The 20,016-nt window shown below is 35.2% G+C and overlaps 1 protein-coding gene across 3 annotated transcripts; it reads left to right on the top strand.

Annotated features, from left to right (window-relative positions):
• The first annotated feature begins 842 nt into the window (after window positions 1-842).
• On the top strand, window positions 843-18,280 carry ATAD5 (ATPase family, AAA domain containing 5). 3 transcript variants are annotated; one of them, XM_026067454.1, is made up of 23 exons: window positions 1,043-2,617; window positions 2,925-3,012; window positions 3,347-3,511; window positions 4,083-4,227; window positions 4,886-4,970; window positions 5,147-5,328; window positions 6,112-6,269; window positions 6,575-6,728; window positions 6,961-7,254; window positions 7,811-7,907; window positions 8,766-8,848; window positions 8,975-9,120; window positions 9,229-9,379; window positions 9,790-9,849; window positions 9,886-9,990; window positions 10,895-11,013; window positions 11,838-11,931; window positions 12,169-12,233; window positions 13,130-13,310; window positions 14,022-14,209; window positions 14,519-15,351; window positions 16,519-16,683; window positions 16,875-18,280. In XM_026067454.1, the coding sequence occupies exons 1-23, from the start codon at window positions 1,131-1,133 to the stop codon at window positions 16,951-16,953; spliced, it is 5,124 nt and encodes a 1,707-aa protein (XP_025923239.1). In that variant the 5' UTR covers window positions 1,043-1,130; the 3' UTR covers window positions 16,954-18,280. The 3 variants fall into 3 exon arrangements, with proteins under 3 accessions (XP_025923241.1, XP_025923239.1, XP_025923240.1); XM_026067456.1 differs by having other exon boundaries at window positions 843-2,617; window positions 9,790-9,990; XM_026067455.1 differs by lacking the exon at window positions 3,347-3,511 and having other exon boundaries at window positions 9,790-9,990.
• Window positions 18,281-20,016: the final 1,736 nt, after the last annotated feature.

The following is a 20,016-nucleotide window of genomic DNA, read 5'->3' as shown; positions in this document are numbered from 1 at the left end:
GGCGGCGCCGGGGACAAGGCGGCTCCGCTCCGGCGGAGCTGAGGGGCCGGCGTGGACTCAGCTGTTTCGGGAGGTTTTACGGAAATGGTAAAAACTTGCTCGCTCTTCAGCGAGCTGCGCCGGGCTGCGCACAAAGGCGGTGTCTCGCGCGTCGCTCCCACGCGGGCGAGCGGCGCGTGGGGCTGCGCTGCTGACACGCTGCTGGTGCGGTTTCAGAACAGTTTAGCTGATTTCTGAAGTTTATTAAAACGAACAAGGAAATCATAAAATTCTTAGTCTTCTTTCTCAGAAACATGACGCTGTTTAGTGTGTTCCGTTTCTTGAAGTAGTTTGAAAGGGGTGGTTTCTTCTTCGGAGAGGTAGATGTTTTCGTTACGGGTAGAACCATACATCCTTCATCAGTTCTGTGATTCTTTGGCTAAATGCTCTGCAAGCATACGCTCTGGCCAGCATCGCAAGGTAACTAATAGGTGGAACGTGGCTCGAAGGCAGAGCTCCCCAACTCGAGTGAAGAAGCGGCAGATCTTTGCAGAGCTGCCCTGAAGACCCTGTGCTCACTGTCAGTGTTGGGGGTCTCGAATGTGTAGAGTAAGGTTCAGAATGGGGGGTTAATTTTTTTTCCAATGGCAAAATCTTTATTTCAAGTTTTAGATGCCTCCTGAAAAAAACTGAGATAAAACTGACATGTGCACGTTCTTAGTGCTTTGACACAAGATTTTTATCTTCCAGAAAAGTACCGTCCTGAATATATGCCTCAGATACTGTCCTGCTTTATATTTCTATATTATCTGTCATTTTAGGTTTTTTTAAAAAACTAATATTAACGCTGAACTTCTTTCTAGCCATGCAAGAAACGACGAGAAGAAGATGCTTCTGTAAAAACAATCACAAGATACTTTTCACCACTAGCAAAACCAGTGGATAAAGTGTTGTCACCACCAAAACCCAACAATATACTGGATTATTTTAAAAAGGCATCTATAACTGAGAAAGCTACATCACCAGTCGTAGCTGGAGAAAATAAAATACAGTCGGATGCTGATGACAGAGATTGTAACTCACCTTTGAAACCACCTTCAAAGCTGAAGAGGAAAGGGAAGAGAGTTAATTTAAATAATAAACTAGGAGGGATGAAAGAATCTGAGCATGAACGTGTAATAGAAATTAATAGCGATGACAGCAGCAGAGAAACAACAGGACCAAAACAAGATGCTAATGCTTTTACTGCCACCCATGCTTTAGTTGACCAAAACTGTGTAGAATTAGCAGAAGATAATCTGCAAAGTGAGAACATCTCAAACAATGTCGCCTACAGAAAAAATGCTAAGAAAGTTGGCTCTGAAATAAACAGAATGAAAAATAGTATAAGAAAATCAAGGAAAAGGAAGCACAAAGTAAATATGTGCTTGTCTGAAAGGTTTTCATCTGAAAACCAGCTGAACGAAAATTCTAAAAAGGAACCTGACGATAAGAAAAAAATGGTATCTCCTAATATAGAGTGTGAGGTTACTATTAGTGACTCAAGTTTTGAAGTTCAGATAGATGATAAGCCATCACAGGTAAATGATAGTATAATAACTGTGTCATTTGAGGACTTCTTGAAGAGTCAAGGAGAAGATAATGTAGATCATGTTGAAGATGGCACAAAGCTAACACTGGACAATTCTGTCACAGCAAATGAAACTGTTAAAAGTGATAGCATTAGTGATCCCGAAAAGTCTGAGGAATCTCAACAGCTACCACTTAAAACAGTAACTGTCCTTGCACAAATTCATTCCGTTCCCCCCAAAGCTTCCAGGAAACTAGCTTCCATTTTTTTGAAGCAAAAAGGATGTGCAGGGGAAAAAGAAAGTAGTCCACTCCTCTTGGAGAGTGAACAAACTGAACAGATTACTCAGAAAAGAAAATCTAATGTTGTTATTGAGGAAGAGGAACTGGAGTTGGCTGTATTAGAGACTGCAGGATCAGAATCTTTAAAGTCAAAATGTTCCCTGGAAGAAAGGCATCAGTTTATGAAAGCCTTTAGACAACCAACATCGGATGTAATAAAAAGTGGAGTTAAAAAGGCACCTGGAAAATTAAAACAAGTCATTACAAAGTCTTCAAAAGAAAAAGAAGGAACAGAAGGAGGTGACATTGCTTCAAATAAGAGATTAGAAAGTGAAATACCAGAAGATTATGTGGACAAACATGCACATTATAGCCCTGAAAACAGTAGAACTAAAAAAAAAAGACCTAATAAGTTTCAGAAAAATGGAAAGAGAAGAAAGAAGGCCTTGGAAAATAAGGAAATGAGTGTCTCAAATAGTAGCGATTATAACAAAGATGAATATTCAGGAGCTAATGTTCATACTAAGGACAATGCCTTCGATGTAAGAATTTCATCAAGTCCAAAAGTGAATGAGTTAAGGAGGAGTTTAAGGCAGAAGAAAATTGAAACACCCAAAAAGGTTACACCTAAAAAAAGCAGAATTAAAAATACTTTTTGTGAAAATGAATTAAGCAATAGTCCTTTACAGACTTCCACACCAAAAGCAAGCAAGAAACCCTTGAGGAAAAGTAATGTGTATAAGGCTGAGGTGATTACAATACCCTTTGAGGCAAACAGCCCAATAAGGTAAACATTTTAGAATATATTCTGTCTTTTTGCGCTTTTTCTTGCAGATATTTTAAGAGTAAGACGTAATAATAAATTAATTGTAACGCATACCAATGTTGCATGAGTATTGACCATGTTGGATAATAATATGGTGGAACCAGAGTTGACTCTAGAATTGTGCTTATGTTGAAAGACAAAAACAATACACCTGTGAGGGGGTTTGTTTCTCTCTGCAACACTGTATTTTTAAAGGCTTTAGAATATGAAATTTAGAGTAACATTTTCTTTTATTAAAAATAATTTCATAACACTTTTCCTTAATTAGAATGAGGTTTACACGGATCAATGCAACTAAAAAATCAAATAAAGCTGAAGCAATGAAAAATGAAGAGTTTACCTCCAAAAATATAAAGGTAATTTATGTAACACTTTAAGCGTTCCAGTATTCTGTGTCATTTACTGTATATGTATAGTTATATTAATATTTAGTATTGTGTAATAAAGTTAACTGGAGGATCCCCTTGTGGGGCTCTCAATCCCTTTTGAAAAGTATTGTATTATTTGTAACTGGATGTTTAGCTTGTCACAGTTTGCTCCTCTTTCCAGTCTTTCACTTTTTGTTTTTGATATAAACTTCAAATCATATGCTTTTATGAGTGTGAAGGATGATATTAATATGTGAAGTACTTAGAGAATATATGGCTATAAATTGCTAGATATCTTAGTTATTTTGTACTTTGTTAATAGATGAGTTCTACTTCTAAAAATATATCCAAAGCAAAACAGCTGGTTGAAAAAGCAAAGGCTATACGCCATAATAGAACAAGGGTTAACGAAGACTTATCAACTCCTGTGAGGCGCTCATCACGACAGCAAGCTCTTGCTGAAAAGAAAAAACTGCAAGAAAATGAAGTAAGCCTGTATACTTTGAAAAAAAAAATTTTTTTCCAAGTTTTGTGGCTTATTTAAGCAGAAAAAAATGTTTCTTATCCTGCAAACATTTCTCTTAAGGAATCAAATAAGGTGCATAGTGATAAAATGGTATGCTAAATATCAAATAGTAATGCAAAACTGCCAGACTTGGACTGCAAAGATCATCCTATTGCAGATCTGTAAAATCCAGGTAGCGACCAGGTAGTCATGCTCTAAAAGTGACTGTTTCTCTACCTTATAGAGAACAAGGCATCTGTCTCAGATCTATATGTTTTAGACATCTAAATTTAGATGAGTAATTTTGGCCTGCCTTTATATGTTGTCCCTAGTAGTTCGAAGAGGACACTGGGCTTGGGAGAAATTAATTCTGTATACTATTTCTGTGTAGGCAACACTAATGAAAGTATTTTATAACTTTCAAATTATGTTCACTAATTTCCAAGCTCTGTAGCAGTGTCTTCAGTTTTCTAAGTACCTGTCATTAGTTGGTGGTCTTAACAAAGGAGAAAAGATTGCACGTCCTTTCTTATTTTGTTTGCTTTCCCTTTAGGAATCAGTGATAATTTTAGATTCAAGCCTGAGTAATGTCACTACTACAACACAGAATGTGAAGCAAAAACAAACAAAACTTCGGAGCCTCAATGATGTTCTAGGGAAAAAGTCTAGAAATGTGAAGGTTACCAAGAACTCAAATGGTAATTGGGTTTTTACTAAACATGTTTAATTTTTATTATGGTTATTAAGTACTTTATTTTATAAAATAGCCTTTATAGTACATTCATCTTTTGTTTTGATAAATCTAATATTCATATGTATAGCCTTCCTTTTTGTGACATGAATTATAATGTAGAGATTTTTTTACATGTTTCTTTGACTGCACCCCCTTCCTTCTCCCTCCGCACCCCAATCAACTGGGGAAAACTATTTGTTTGAAAATCGAGTAAGATGTAGTCTTCTACTATTGGCAGTTACAAAGCACAGTATGGTAACTTAAGCATTTTTTTTAATGTTATGTCTAGTGTTATGTTTTAATGTTATGTTTTTTAATGTTATGTCTATAGTTATGAAATAACTAGAAATACAACCATATTAATTGGTCTGGATAGTGTGGTTTTACATGAAAATTTTTTTTAATCTGAAAGTCTCCTTAATGCAGTGCCTTTACAGAGATTAAAATACTCAGCTTTCCCTTAAGAAAAGGAAACTTGTTAGGAATGTTATTAGATGGAAAGTATAGATAGTGAGGAGGGAAGCAAAGTTAGAATCTAGACATGATGAGAGAAGAAAGTTGAGCTGTATATCAGTGCTAATCCAATCATAATCCTCTCCCCTCCTCCTTTTCCTTTTTTAAAGGAAAACTGGGCTGTCCACCTTCATTCCTAGGCAAAAATGTTCAAAAGTCTGCAGATGAACCAATTGTGATCTTTGATGAAAGCAGGTCAGTGGTCAAAATCACAGTTGCTTAAGAATTAAAATATATTTCAAGCTTACTTTAACTTTTTCCCAGACTATTTCTTATTTAACGTGTAAAGTGAATTTTATTAAATTCTGTTGTAGCCCTATGTATCTGGTAGTTGTAATTATTTTTTTCTTAAACTTCTGTTTTCATTAAAGCCAAGATGCATCTGAAAATTCTCAAGATGGTGATCAGTTCAGAGCAAAACGTGAATTCTTGATGAGTGGTTTGCCAGAGTCACTGAAAAGACAGATTGCGAAGAAAGCAGCAGTAATGGAAGCATACTCTGTTGCAAGTGCCTGTTTTAAGACAGTTGTCCATGTACAGCAGAAAGATGAGTGTAAGCTTTTGTTCACTCATTGATAAATCTATATAATAGTTTCAAGTAAATCTTTGGGAGATCTGTACAGAAAAGAAAAGAGTTGGAAAACAGAACTTATTATGACTGGAATAATTGGCTGTTCTTGTATTGCAGGAAGAAAGGAATACTTACAAGCTTCCAATTTTTATATACGCAATTTTCATGTTAGTTTGATGCTAGAGTAATATATACATTTATGGGTACGGATACAATGTTCTTAATGTGTAATCAATAAATCAGTCTTTCAAATTCTAATTTGGAGAATAAAAGTCATGTTGGACTGATTGGGACAGAAACAGTTTCCTTCTAACAAGGCAAAATGCTTCTCAAAAGAGCAGCCCAGTTCTTTTCCCCCGCTAAGTGAGGGAGCGTGCTACAATGCTCTTACTAAAGGGCATGGCAGAAGGTAGAGTAGAACTTAACTGAGTTTATAATTACAAACCAACCAACAAACAATCCTGGGGAGAACAGCTGCCCTACAGAGAACCGGTGAGGCCACAGGTTATTATTTAAAGTGAGCAGAGCCCAGGAGCAATTTACTGGAGAAATGTTGTATATACAAGTGTGCAAATTTGTTTTGCTTGTGGGAGGTTGAATTAGTAAAAATACAAAGTCAGTGTAGTGTAAATCAAATAAGCTTGGCTTTGACATGATCAAGCTGTAAATGAAAGGGTATTTACTCCCTCTTAGTGTGGGATATCTTGTCAGTGGCTGCATCTGTTTTGTTAAAGGGTTTAATTTTTTTTTTCTTTTTTTTGGTAGGTTATCCACTGTGGAAACTGAAATCACCATCATGTCCTATATTAACTAAGCTAAGGAAACTGAATACTGAAGTCACTAATGTCACAAATATCACTATCTCACTTGGTGAATTTTCCACTGTGAATTCAAAACTAACTGGAAATCATTCTGCACCTGTGGTTAGTACTTTAAAAGTGTTTTTTGTTACCATAACAATGAAGAGTAAACTGAGAATTTTTGTTACCTGTTAGGACTCTATTGTTTAAAAAAAATAAAATAAAAATCCTGTAGCTTGATTAAATGTCAGCTATGGATTTTTTTTTGTGATTTGCCCCTTCTGTATCATAACACTAGATGATTTTTCAGGGCTTTCTGTTAATCACTGGGCTTAAGAAGACACCTACCAATGTTGTCTTAAATTATGAAAAACTGTCATTGCTGTTCTGTATAATATTTTTGAATGACTTCTTATTCTATATTACAGTTCTCTGGCCAGCGAACAGTTTTTCCTGAAATAGTCAGAAAGGACTTACTGGATGAGATCATGTTCTTCAACTCCCAGTTTCCTGTAAGAAAATACTTTTACAAGCTTCTAAAAAAGCAAACAGAACGATTGCTTTTTGAAAACAGTATACAAGGTTAGTAATTTACATAGTAAATCCCACCTCCCACAAAAACAAACAGTGGCATAAGAAGACAACTTGAAACTTCCAGAAATTGTTCAATGAAGGAATATTGTTGTTGGAAATAAACTGCTCCTTATATTTTAGGTCATTTTGACCAAATTCTTTCAAATGTGGCTTAAGCTATGTCTATTACAGCTGTGTATTTGTTTGAAATTTTAAAGAGATGTAATATGTTTTCTCTTAGAAAACAGAAATAGCACTGCAAAGTCTGAGGTAAATAGAAAACATTCTGACAATTGGAAAGAAACTAAAAGGAAAAGGAAAGAAACTGAAGACCGCAAATCAAAAAGAAGAAAACGAATTGAAGGTACAGAGGCTGAGATAAAATCCAAAGTTTCCAGGAACCTTAGCGCTCCCATAGCAGGGAAAAAACAAGCAGAGACAGGACTAGCAACACATTTGGGAAAAAACAAGACCCAGAAACTGGATGTTACAACAGAAGATGCTGAAGTTTTATCAGAGCCAAATGTAGCTTCAGGTAACTGAGTTTTATGTCTGGTTTAAATATCTTTGCACTGATAAAATACATATGTGATATGTCATCCTTCCACTGTGGTGCAGGACAGTTCCAGATTGCCTCCAGTAAGTGTATAGAGGAAACAAGGAAACATGAGAACATTATAAAATAAGYAGGCCACGTAAAGGATTCAAAGGATATTCATTATTGTCACTATTACTTTTGTGTCTTTCTTACGAGCCAGACGAATTGTGTAAGTTCATGCATAGAAGCTGTATAGTAAGCCTGTACTGGGACATGTTTATGTGTATCATCTAGTGGATTTTATGCCGTCTTTTCCTTCTTCATTTTTCGTAGCTTTCTCCATACAGCCTACTTCATATCCTTGTGGGTAAGAATTAATTTTCTCTGAAATACTGATCTGAAACTGCTTTTATGTTCTCTGCTTATAAGGGTTTTTTCCTTGTCTTAATCCCATGATCCAAATTCAACAATCCTATTCAGTCTTAATATTCTGCCAGATTTGTTCAACTCTTTCAGATGAAGAAATACTTTAAAATGGGTAATTTTTCTGTAGGTGTTGAAAAGGAAGATGTACTCTGGACAGAAAAGTATCAGCCTCAAGACTCCAGTGAACTTGTAGGGAACAAGAAAGAAATTGAAAAGCTACACAGGTCAGAAATGCGAGCGTGGATCCATTGTCTTAAAATAACCCAGAGCATTGTACTACTTGATTATGCTTAAAGTGAAGCTAAGTGAAGCTATTTGACACTGTGCTTGAAAAAGACATAGGGTGTGTGTTTTGGGGCCTTTGCTTTGTTTTTCTTCCAAAAAGTTGCAGAAATGACATTCAGTTGGTATGAATGACATGTTGTTCATAGTTTATTTTATAGTAATACTATAGAAATTTGTACGGTACCAAATAAAAGCACACCTGAAATGCTACATTAGATCATGGGTTAAAATGGAATACTTATTACTTAATGTCCTTACAATTTCAGTAAAAACTGATTTTTGTCAGGTTATTTTTGTTTACTCTACATGAATGAGAGATAGCAACTTATCAGTACTTGTCTATACTTTCCTGCAAGCATGCCTGAGCCTGATCTTGATGCACTGCCTCTGCTGTTGACGGTAATTTAGCGCTCAAGTCCATCTAACCTATTGTGCTTTCTGTTAAAGTCTCTGTGTTGGTTTAAGTTATTGTTGTGACTCCTATGCAGAGTTTAATGATCCATCTGCCAGACAATGCTTACCATGAATGACAAAGCATTCTCTAGCTTGTTACATAATTTCTGAAGTGACTTGTTTTCATACAAGTCAACTAACAGAATGGAGAATGAAGAAAGAATCCTCCTTTAAAAAAAAAAAAAAAAAATCAAATGCCAAGCAAAACTTTTTTAATCTGAAGGAACTTGATTAAGTTTGAGAGGGAGAAAAAGTGGCTGATCTCTCCTAATATTATGTTATGTTCCATCTGAATTTGAGTCACTTTACTGAGTAATTTATTTTTCTGTTCTTTCCCCTTATAGTTGGCTAAAAGAATGGAAAAAAAGAGCTGATTGGGAAGAAAAAAGAAACCAGAAAGGGGCAAAGGAGGACAAAGAACATCAAGGTGCTGATAGAATTAAAAATAAAATAAATACATATACATAGCTGCTTCCTGTTAATGTTGGCATAAAATTACATGAAAGGGTAACGGTCCAAACAATTCTTTTTTCTCTTTTAAATAATTCTACAGATTCTTTGGACAGCCTTGACTTTAAAGATGATAAATCTGATATTGAGGAAGAGACTAGCCTTTGCAATACTGTTCTGATAACTGGCCCACCAGGAGTGGGAAAAACTGCTGCAGTATATGCTTGTGCTCATGAACTTGGTTTTAAGGTTTGTGGAGTCTTTTCAGTGGCATTTTTCTTAATTGTAACTAGTGGTATAAAGCAATTGTGATACAAGAAGTCTAAATTTTCTTTTATAAATTAAATATCATTGCAGATATTTGAAGTTAATGCCTCTTGCCAGCGCAGTGGTAGACAGATACTGTCTCAACTAAAAGAAGCTACTCAGTCTCATCAGGTGGACAAAAAAGGCGTAAATGCGCATAAACCTTGCTTCTTTAACAGCTGTAACAGTGCCAAGTCCCCAAGTAAGTTTCATAGCTATATCTGTCTTTTTTAGAAACTGACCTCACCAAACAATTTTTAGACATCAATTCTTTGAAAAAGATGGCAAATTTCAGTTTACCTGGCCACCATATTAATAAACGCTCAGTTGGTTCACACAGCTATGTACCAATTATTTAATGACTTTCTTAGAACAACTGACTTTTATCTTCATCGGTTATATCTCCAGTGGTAGAGTAAATGCTATGGCAGTTGAATAGAATGTTGAACGGAAATTGTTCCCTGTAACAGGAGGAGAAAAGTAAAATAAGCAGAAATATGCACAGTAAAACTATCCTGTGCTATATACAAAACAGCTGAATGGGGATTTGCTCTAAATTTGCCTGAGGAATTATATTTCAAGCATGAGTTTAATGAAAAACATATCTTGCAGAAAAAATATATTCCCCTAAGAAAGTTATTTCACCAAGAAAACCTCCACTTTCACCAAGAGGAGCAAAACGAAGCTTACCCCCACTTTCACCAAGAGGAGCAAAACGAAGCTTACCCCCTAAAACACTAGCAAACTATTTCAAAATTTCTTCCAAACAGAAGAATAATGATGGAATAGTAACATCGCAAGAAAAAAATAAAGGTAGGTATCGCTATTTAATGATTATTTATCTTCTCTGGAGATGGAAGAGCTATACTGTGCTACTGTATATCTGGAGATAGGTGGAGAAACGAGTAGAATAAGTGTATTTATTATACCCTAACTGCCAGAAAGGGCTTCTTAATATCTCTGATGCACTTATCTACGTAGAAAGTGCATTACACTCCAGTACAGGAGAGCCTAACTAGTGCACAGACCATCTAACACATTCTTAAGTACAGTTGGCTTGCTTTCCTTTGTCTTTTTCAGAGTTTTTAGTCAAGAGACCATAAACTTAAAAACTGTCTGTAGTAAACACATTTATACTGCTTTGGTGCCTGTTGCAGGTTGGGGTGAAATGGTCGTTGTGCTAGATGGTGTTTGTGCATACAAAACTGCTGCCACAGAATTAAGGGGTCCCCTAAAGCCAGAAAATGTTTGATCACAGAATGTGGATTTTAATACATAGAAAGACAAATTGAAGTCTATGAGTCTCTAAACACTGGAAAGGACGTTTCCAAATGTCTCATGGGATCAGGACTCTTAAAGACAGATTTTTAGAAAGTATTGTATTTGGACAACCAGCATTTTTTTTTCAGGCAATTGCATTACTTTGTCTTGAAGAACTTACAGAGCATCTATGCCATGCCCCAACACATCATAGCTCACATTAATTTTGCAAAGAGTCAGCCCATCACCACACGCTAGCGAATTCCCAGCAAATTTCTCATATCTTTTCTTTTAAATGAGACATCAGAAAAGAATTTAGGTCAGATATCTAAAACTTTGTGTCAGTGTAGATTTTCTTAAGTAGCTTATACACTGGGTGTTTTTGGAAACCAGTGTTTAGAATGCATATTAAATGGTTTCAATCCTCCTTTATCATTAATTCTTCACCTGTCTGCAGAAAATAATCAGGATTCATGTGAAGAAAAGAAAGATGCTGAAATTAAGTCAGTAAACAAAGAAGCTGAAGGAGGAGAACACAACAGAAAAAGTGCGACATCTCTCATTCTCTTTGAAGAGGTAAAACTCAGGTGAAATATTGATGTGAGCAATACATACTTTTGTTATGTCTAAAGAAATTAACTTTTTCCTCTGTAAGGCTTCTAGGCAGATTCAAGTTGTAAGGCTTATCAACTTTTTAAAAATGAATTCAGTGCTTAATTACTTCATCTCCTGAGTATTTTCTTAATCAGACTTGCACAAATTTATCACTGATCATTATTTTACAAACATATTTTAAAGATGAAGAAACTACGTATTGCTTGACTATCAATAGTTACTCACTGTTGGAACAGTTTGCAAGATTCTACTAATTTAATTTCTTTGCTTATGCAAAAGGATTGATTTCTAATTTTAGACTAATTAAATGCTCTGAGACAGTTTAAAACGGTCACTATAACCATCCCAGTAGTTACAATATCTAAGCCCATATTAGATTTCTCTTCTTTTTTTTTCTTCAATGAAGTCCTCTTACCCCAAAACATCTTTAGGTCTTAAATTAAGAATGCAAAATTACAGCCCAGAATGTAATTTTAACTAGATTAAGGATGTACAGCAATGTTGCCAACTGTGGGTTTATCCTACAGAACATCACTGGTGCAATTCTATTTAAAAAAAAGGGGGGGGGGCGGGAGGAGCTCGAGCACAGAAGACTGATCAAAGGGCTGTGTGATGACAAGTGGACCTTACTTGAAGCATGTTTACTATCATGGCCCACAGATGTTCAAAAATCTATATTAATCTTAAAAGCCTTATTCTGTAGTTAACATTGTCTGACAGCTTTCACAGCTTGTACCTATTGCTGAAGCTATTGGCATTTTGCACTTCATTTGTGTTTTCTGTAGGTGGATATAATATTTGATGAAGATGCAGGGTTTCTCAATGCAATAAAGACGTTCATGGCAACTGCAAAGAGGCCTGTAATTCTTACTACTAATGGTGAGTAGTGTTTATTTCAGTAATCAGGCTTTCCAGACAGAAGAGCCTATTTGACTAGGATGATTTAAATAGTAATGGTCGAATGCAGCTCCTGAATGTAAAATTTAATGAGTCTGGAGACTATAAAATGAGTTTGTTAGTATTCAAGTAAAGATGCTTCAACTGACTGCTTTAATGATTAAAGAAAATCATTCTGAATGTAATTTCATGACAGTTAACTGGTATCTCTTTATGTAGATCCAACGTTTAGTTTAATGTTTGATGGCTATTTTGAAGAAATCAACTTTAGAACCCCTTCTTTGGTAAGTCTGTGTTTGGAAATGGACGTACATCCAAGCAAATATTTGTCAGTTAATTTAAGCTTGAAACTTAAATGTTGATGTAGGTTTATATCTAGCTTATGGTATCTATTTCACTGGAAAACTACTTTATTTTTTTCTTTTTTTCCTTTTTAAATGCAAGGATATATAGGAGGTACTTATCTTTACACGTAGAGTTAGTGATTGTTAGCCCAGAGGTTTTATTTTCATAATCATTTAGTATTTGTGAGGGAATTACAATAAATACATCTCTTAATTCAGTTTTCAGTATGGAATAATTCATACAAGATATGTCTAATTTTGTTTTGAAAACTGATTATGCCAGTGCTGGTTCATTCATTGAAAAGTAAAGGAACTATTGTAAAAATATGATGGGTTATTTCTTTAATATAAACCTTTAATACAATATATGGATTTAATATAATATTGATATTCTGTATAGCAAATAGTTATATATTATATTAGAAACCTAAGTAAATGAGAATCAGTAGGAACTAACTTTTGGAAAATGGGTGTGGGGGGTGTAATATTGAAAATCTTTTGGGCCATCTGATAAAGAGCAGGCTTAAAAGAAAGGAAAGCCTTTAAGGTGAATATAGTTCACTAAAACCTGCTCTTTTGTGATGAGAAACAAGGTCCATATGGTTAAATTCTTAAATTGAGCTTAATTCCGTGATGTGGACTATTTGGATTTGGCACAAAATTCTGCTCTTCTACAGAAGTTTTAATATAACTGTAATCTACTTTAATAAATTGTAATGTACTGTATTAGAAGGAAAGGTGTATTGCAAGCATATATAGAACAACTTGCTTCTGTTATTTATGTCTGGATGGATAAGAGTTGTTTTTCAGTAATCTTTGTCTTAACTTTTGTTTAGATAAATGCTGCTAGCTATCTGCAAGTGCTGTGTTTGGCTGAAAATTTACGAACGGATGTGAAAGACTTAGCTGCTTTGTTAACCACAAATAACTGTGATATCAGACAAAGTGTTCTTTTCTTACAATTTTGGGTTAGAAGTGGAGGTGGATGCTTGAAAGATAAACGTTTGGCACTCCATGGTAGGTTGATCTAATTTAAAAAAATTGATTTGATTTAATCAAATTCATGTTAAGATTGAGAATCTTTCTTAGACGTGTATGAATAGCTGGTAACGTTAAGATGCCTAAACATTTGGGGCTTTTTGTTGTTCTTTTTGTTTTGTTTTTTTCTACTTCAAGACCTCATTATATATACATAAGGGTCTAGAAGTTTGATGTACTTGTACCTCTAAAGTACGGTAATGACGGGTAATAATTTATCTCCCATTCCTCTTGCGCAAAAGTGGGCAGAGTAGGGAGCCAATAGCAGTTCACTTCAGCTCAGAGTTTGCATTTCTTCAGTCATCTACTTGAGTTGTACGTAACTCACCAAGCAAGCAGGTAGAAAAGGTAAGGAGAACTTGATCCCAAAGGGTTTGGGAAGAGTATTTTCAGCAGATGCATGAGAGAGGCTATTGGTACATAAGAGGAAGAAGAGCCTGTTTCAAATGGTTGATTACAAAGAAGGGAGAGTGGGCAAATCAACGGGACTTAAGGAAAGGAAATGATGAGGATGGGGATGATTAATTAAAAAGTTGCTATATTCATTCAGAACTGCAGTAAGAGAAGAATTTCTTAAAGACTTTTTATAGTATCCTTTAAAAAAGTAATTGAGGCAAAAAGGGGGGAAAAAATCAACTATTTCATGATGCAACTTTTCCTTTTCAAGTAAAGCATGTTATCTTTGTGCAGGAGGAGATGAGACAAATAAGGCAGATGAAGTAATTAATTCTGAAAAGACTACTGATTCCAAGACTGATTTTTCTCAAGCTGATACACATCTCTGGGAGTTTCCAAAATGTGATACAGGCTGTGTAGAGACATTGCTTGGCCTTAAGAATATCTTGTTGCCTTCAGAAGACTTGTTTACGTTTCTTAAGGTATTTTTTTAGTTGACTAGCTAATACTTTGAATAATTGCTATGCATATGTTCTGATAATTGTATGTAATTGTTATGATGAATAGCATCTTAGAAGAAAATATTTTGAAAAAAAAATAAAAAATTGTTTTAGAAATTGATACCCTGTAGCAATTAACCCAAGTTGGTGCAGCCTCCTTCAAGCAAACAGTCCCTTGCCTTATGAGTATAAAGCTAAAAATAGGAGACTTCATGTAAAAACATTATTTCTTTTCAAAAAATTATTTTAATGCATCAATACTTCCCCCCCCCCCCAATTACTATTTTGCAGCACAAAATCACAACCATGGATGAATGGAATAAATTGATACAGCTTCTCACAGAATTCCAGATGAAGAAAGTGGATTTTATATATAGTAATCTTGAATATATTCTTCCTTTACCAGTGCATGTTCTTCCAAACCAGTGTGAAGCCTCTAACTCCATACTTGAAAGGACTACTGTAGTTTCTTCAAATAACAGATCTATTAATAGTTACTGCACTGGGAAAAGTAGCTCTGGAAAAAAGTCTAAAAAGACAAAGAACCAGAAAAAGCTTGATATATTGGATGATAGTGATTTATTTGATACTGGACTGAACTACTCAGCTGAATTTATAACTTTGCCATCAGATAGTCCTATATCATGTGCTGAAGTAAACAAAGAGGAATTAAAATTGATGGATAAAGAAGAAGAAAAAATGGAAATTAAAAAAAAAACAGCAAGTGAGAAAAGATCTGCTCTTGTTTTTCAGTGTCTAAACTCACTGACTGAATTTGTGGAGAACATGTCTTTTTTAGATTGCTGTATAAACACTAATACCAAGGAACCACTGGAGTTTTCTAAAGATGAAGGATTTAATTGGACAAATGGCAAAATCAAAAATGGTCTTTGTGATGAATTCAGTATAGAAAATACTGATTGGTGGAATTCCCAGAGCTGTAGTGAACTCAAGGCAACTATTGAAGCACTCAGTTTTCATAAATGTTCTGTTAATATTTCAAAACACTTGGAGGCCTCTTTGGGTACCAGTAAAACACCTGAAAGTGATGAACTTGAGGGACTTACTCTGCGTATTTCAAACACAAGAAATTATGTATCCCTCAGTCAGTCACCTGATTCAAGGTAAGACCGTGCTAATATTTCCTGGAATATAATGCAGTTACTTGTGAAGGAAAGCACTTCACAGCAAGTAGGACTGTTTCAGATACTATACATACAACGAAACATTCACACTGGGATGAATGTGTATCTCAGAACACTGGAAGAAATTGTTCACTTTTAAATGATGCTAAACTAACTACTTGTTAATTGTTGCAAAAAGGTGACTTTCCTTGTTTGAATAACCTGATTGTAATGTTGTTCAGGAATGGTAGCCTTAATCTGGTCAGTTTATTTACAAAAAGACAAAACAAAACAGCCTAAGGGAAGGGCTTTTTTAAGGTAGATTACTTCTGCAAATACTAGACGTGAATTTTTCATTCAGTGACTGGTTATATTGAATCTGTATTAAAGGTGTAGGTGTTGCTTGATGAAGACCTAACAATTTAGAGCAAAGTTACTGCAGTATTTTTGTACTAACTTATGCTGGAAAAGAGTAACTTTTAATATATTTATAAAAGATCAAAAAGTCCATTACCGTTAGCAAGTATTGATATGAAAGACTGGCTTTAATAAAAAAGCAAACTAGTAATCATACATGAAGTTGGCATAATCGGTGAAGAAAACCTATTCAGGTGCCTAAATAGGAAATTAGGTTATACTTATATTTCTGTAAGTCAGTACCTGATTGAGCAGCAATGTCAAACAGATGTAACTGTCTAAACATATTACCAAGTTCAGCCAATATATTATGAGTAAAACATTGACCTGATTATATACATTACAATAAATTTAATCTGATATTGACATTCTGGCAAATACCAATCACATGACACTACTTCTGAAGACAACAGATGCTTTGGGATGCCTGGCCTGACAGGTGTGCCAAAGCTCACATGCACAAGGACTAGATCGTGAAGACCTCCCCAGACTAGTCTCTGTAGTTAAGCGTGGAAGATTGGCAGAACAGCTGACTGTCCCTCATGTTTCTGTGTCCTAACTGCAACTTTTGTGATGCTGCGTAAGTAGAATATGATTAGAAGTCTCAGGTATCTAATCTAGCCCAGTGGAAAGCGTATTTGGACATCTGTATCTTTTAACAGAGTTTTAAACAAGTGGATTTGGTATTAAAGGTATAAAATGGGCACTAAACGTTTTTGAACAAGAAACAATATTCATTCTCTGTTTTAGCATTCACAAAAAAGCGCAGAAGAGGCTGGCAGTCATCAGAACTGTGTTTTCCAGAACACCTTTAAACCTGGGTAATAAACAAGCCAGCATAGTTGAATACCTCCCCACTCTTCGCAGTATCTGTAGGTCTGAGAAGCTTAAAGAGCAAGGAAAGACTAAAAGAAGGTAGGTTTTGGTTTTCCTAAATCTTGTTACACTTCAATATGCAGGGTAGTTAAGAATTATAGTAAAATACTTTGTCAAATAATTCCAGACAAGAAAGATGAATGTTTGCCTTCTCTAAACACTGAAAGTATTGCCTAGCATTTGGAAAAAACTTTATCCTCTTGTAGTCACTCTGACTTTTCTTTTAATAGGTTCTTGCATTATCTTGAAGGAATTCATCTTGAAATATCCAGACAAACGATAAACAGCCTGTCTCTTGAATTCCCTTAAAATTGCTAACACCAGGAATACTTCATGTGGATGGACCTAATAGTGGTACTCTCACCATAGCTTGATTTTTTTATTTTTTTTTCTTCCTCACACATTATTTTATTGTATATTCAGAGCCATTTGTATATTAAATTTCTATAAGTATTTAAAATAATGTATATACCTGCTGTCATGATACTGCTTTCCACAACAGAAATGTGGGCTTGTTTGGTGCTTGTCCAGTAACTGCATTTAGAATACTGAATGCACAGACTAATCAGGACTACTTCGTATTTCCTTTCTCCAGAACTTGTGTATCACATAGCAAGAAGTGCTTGTGTGATGAGCAAATGGCACAACTTCCACAGTAAACTTATTTTTCTGAGGAGACCACTTTACTAAAACAGACTTTCTGAATTTGCAGATAGGTGCTAAATAACCAGCGTAAGGGGTTTGGGAGGACACCTCTAAAAATGTAAACTACTAAAACCAGCTCTTCCATCACAGTAACAACTGGATAACAAAGTCTTCGCAAAGTACTGTGCCTCAATGTACATATATTTGTATACAGTGGTTTCACTTCATTATTTACAGCTGTCAGACTTCCATGTTAATTGGTTAAAATAGTAGGGAAATGATGACTTTAGCTCAAGATGGACTCAAAGATTAGGCAAGATTTTGTAAATAACAATTATACCAGTGTTACTTTGGGTTCAGTAATATTTAATTACTTCTAGTCTTGTATATTGTGTTCTATTTTTATACTGCATTTTGCATTTGACAAGACTTCAGTCTGACTATTTGTGATTGAATCTGTTTTTATATAAGTAAATAAATTTGTGAGACTTTGCTACAATTCTGAATATTTCTGATGTATGAAAAGACTTTTAAAACTTAACATTTTCAGTCCATAAAGATGATTTTAACTTTTTTGTTCTTGTTTTTTAACTGGAAGTACTTAACCATGTACTTTATGCTCTTTATATTACAACTGGACTGTTCTTTCTCAAATTGAGTATGAGGTAGAACGGGGCCATGCAGTGGCACACAAATTCCCTTAATGCCTCTGTAATAATAAGGGAGGTCATTTTCTAGTACCCTCTGTTCTCGTCTTTTATTTTTTATATCTTAAAAGATGTTCAGAATGAATGAAAAAATATTTATGAACAACAGTAAATTATTTTAAACTTTTGCATTGTAGATAGTTTTCTTTATAGCTTACTTTTTCAGTAGCCCAGAATATCCAATGAGTGAACTCAAGTGGTGGCTGTTAAAATCTTAATGAGTTGTATCAATGGTTTAAGTGATTCCTGTACAGTTTTGTAAAAAGTAATAAAGTAAGAGTAAAAAGTGTTTGTTCAGTGCTTTTTAAAGGCAATCTTAATCTAGCTAGGTTACAAGGGGGAGTGACTTCATCCTTATACAGCTTGTTTCCTCTTTTATTATTTTAGGAAACATGTAGATAATTTAAAAAACAAAGTAGAAAGCAATGGGAGGCAACTTTATCTCCTTTTAAAGTCAACTCTATGGTTTAATAGTTTCCTTAAGAATTTTTTTTTTTCCCTAGACTCTCCAGGTAATGGTGGTATAAAAACCAGTCCAAAAGGTGAAGTGGAATTCAAGTATTTCACTTTCTGATGATAAGATTCAAGTGGTAGCTTTGCATTTCCATACAGCAAGTATGAACATTCACTTTATAATTTTACTTAAGCAGTCAAACAGTGTCAATTTAAGATTAAGAGTTCATAAAAGACCAGAAAGAGTTCATAAAAGACCAGAAGTTGAAGCAAGGAATTCCACATCCCTCTTCTTTTGTATGCCAGAAGAATGCATGTTTCTATATGGTACCAGCTGCTCTTGGTGGGGGGGAAAGAACTGTGGCTGTTTCTGATTAACTGAGCTGAAGAGGAAATGCTTCACAGGATCCATTCCACTGCTGTAGTAATTGCCTACCAGGGACTCAAAATGTTTTTCTGCAATGCTTTGGGCCATGCTTACTACTTTGTGCTGCCCATCAAGCACTTTCACAGTATGAAAATATGAAAAGTATGAAAACAGAGTTCTGGTTGGAGCAGAAAACACTCTTTTCTTCCAAAACATAAACATCAGCTTTGGGAATCATGGGAATTATTGAAGGTACCTGGAAAGCACAGAGAAAATCGGTGCCTGAGAATTCACTGAAACTTCTTCTAGTATGTGAATAACCATTATGCAAATGTCATACAGATTCTCTTATTTTACAGGGTTGGTAAGGACAGCACAAAGATCAAACTAGCAAAAGGGCTTCAGCGTATGGCTTGCAGGAAGGCTCTGTCTGGGACAATTAAATCCAGTTTTATATTCTAGTGTACAACAGCTCTCAAAGCCTAAGAGTGGAAAGAAGATAATGTTCAAATACCTATATAGAATTTATTCTACTTCAAGATATGCTGCTGCTGCTGCCTTTCGTGACTTTGCCATATTCTTCTCCTTCCTTTCATGACTTTACCATATTTTTTTTTTTTGCCAGTCACAAGCTGATTCAACTGATTTTGATCAAACTGAGCCCATGCAATTTTACAGGAACAAAAATAATGTCCGCAGTGCTGCTTTTTGCCTAAAAAGAAGGGAAAGTTTGCTTGAGTATTTTAAACTAATAATACATCTATAACACTGTATAATGTAAGTCCCTGCAAAATGAACAGCTCAATTTTTTTTTCTTACAAGTTTATACATAAACTTTACCCAATGAGAATCGCCTGCATTAGCGCTTTACTAATGCAAGAAACTTAAATCTGAAACCACTTTCCAAATGAGAAGTGTTTGAATACCCTTAAAAAATAATAATAATAAATAAAATAATTTATTATTATAATAGTTGTATAATTATAAAGTATTATTAAAGATAATAATAAATAGATAATATTAAAGTGCAGCTTTAACCTTGTTGAAAATCTTTCCTCTTACACGGTGTCTTTTCCGTCCCCCGCCCGGAGCGAGGGTGAGCTCCGGGGTCCGACAGCAGCTTCTCCCCGCGGCAGAAGGGCGCCGCCCGCAGCGCTGCGGCCCCGCAGCGGCCCCGTTTCCCCGCGCTTTGAACGCGGC

Source organism: Apteryx rowi, unplaced genomic scaffold, assembly GCF_003343035.1.
Source record: "Apteryx rowi isolate R43461 unplaced genomic scaffold, aptRow1 scaffold_26, whole genome shotgun sequence".
In the NCBI taxonomy this organism is placed as follows: domain Eukaryota; kingdom Metazoa; phylum Chordata; class Aves; order Apterygiformes; family Apterygidae; genus Apteryx; species Apteryx rowi.
Note: the sequence above shows the minus strand (reverse complement) of the source record. Positions and strands in the feature narration are given on the sequence as shown.

Coding starts and splice junctions, on each gene's coding strand:
- ATAD5 (XM_026067456.1), top strand. CDS start 1,131: ATGAAAGAATCTGAGCATGAACGTGTAATAGAAATTAATAGCGATGAC. Junction 11,014..11,837: donor CTCTCATTCTCTTTGAAGAG/GTAAAACTCAGG, acceptor TGTTTTCTGTAG/GTGGATATAATATTTGATGA. Junction 16,684..16,874: donor CAAGGAAAGACTAAAAGAAG/GTAGGTTTTGGT, acceptor TTCTTTTAATAG/GTTCTTGCATTATCTTGAAG.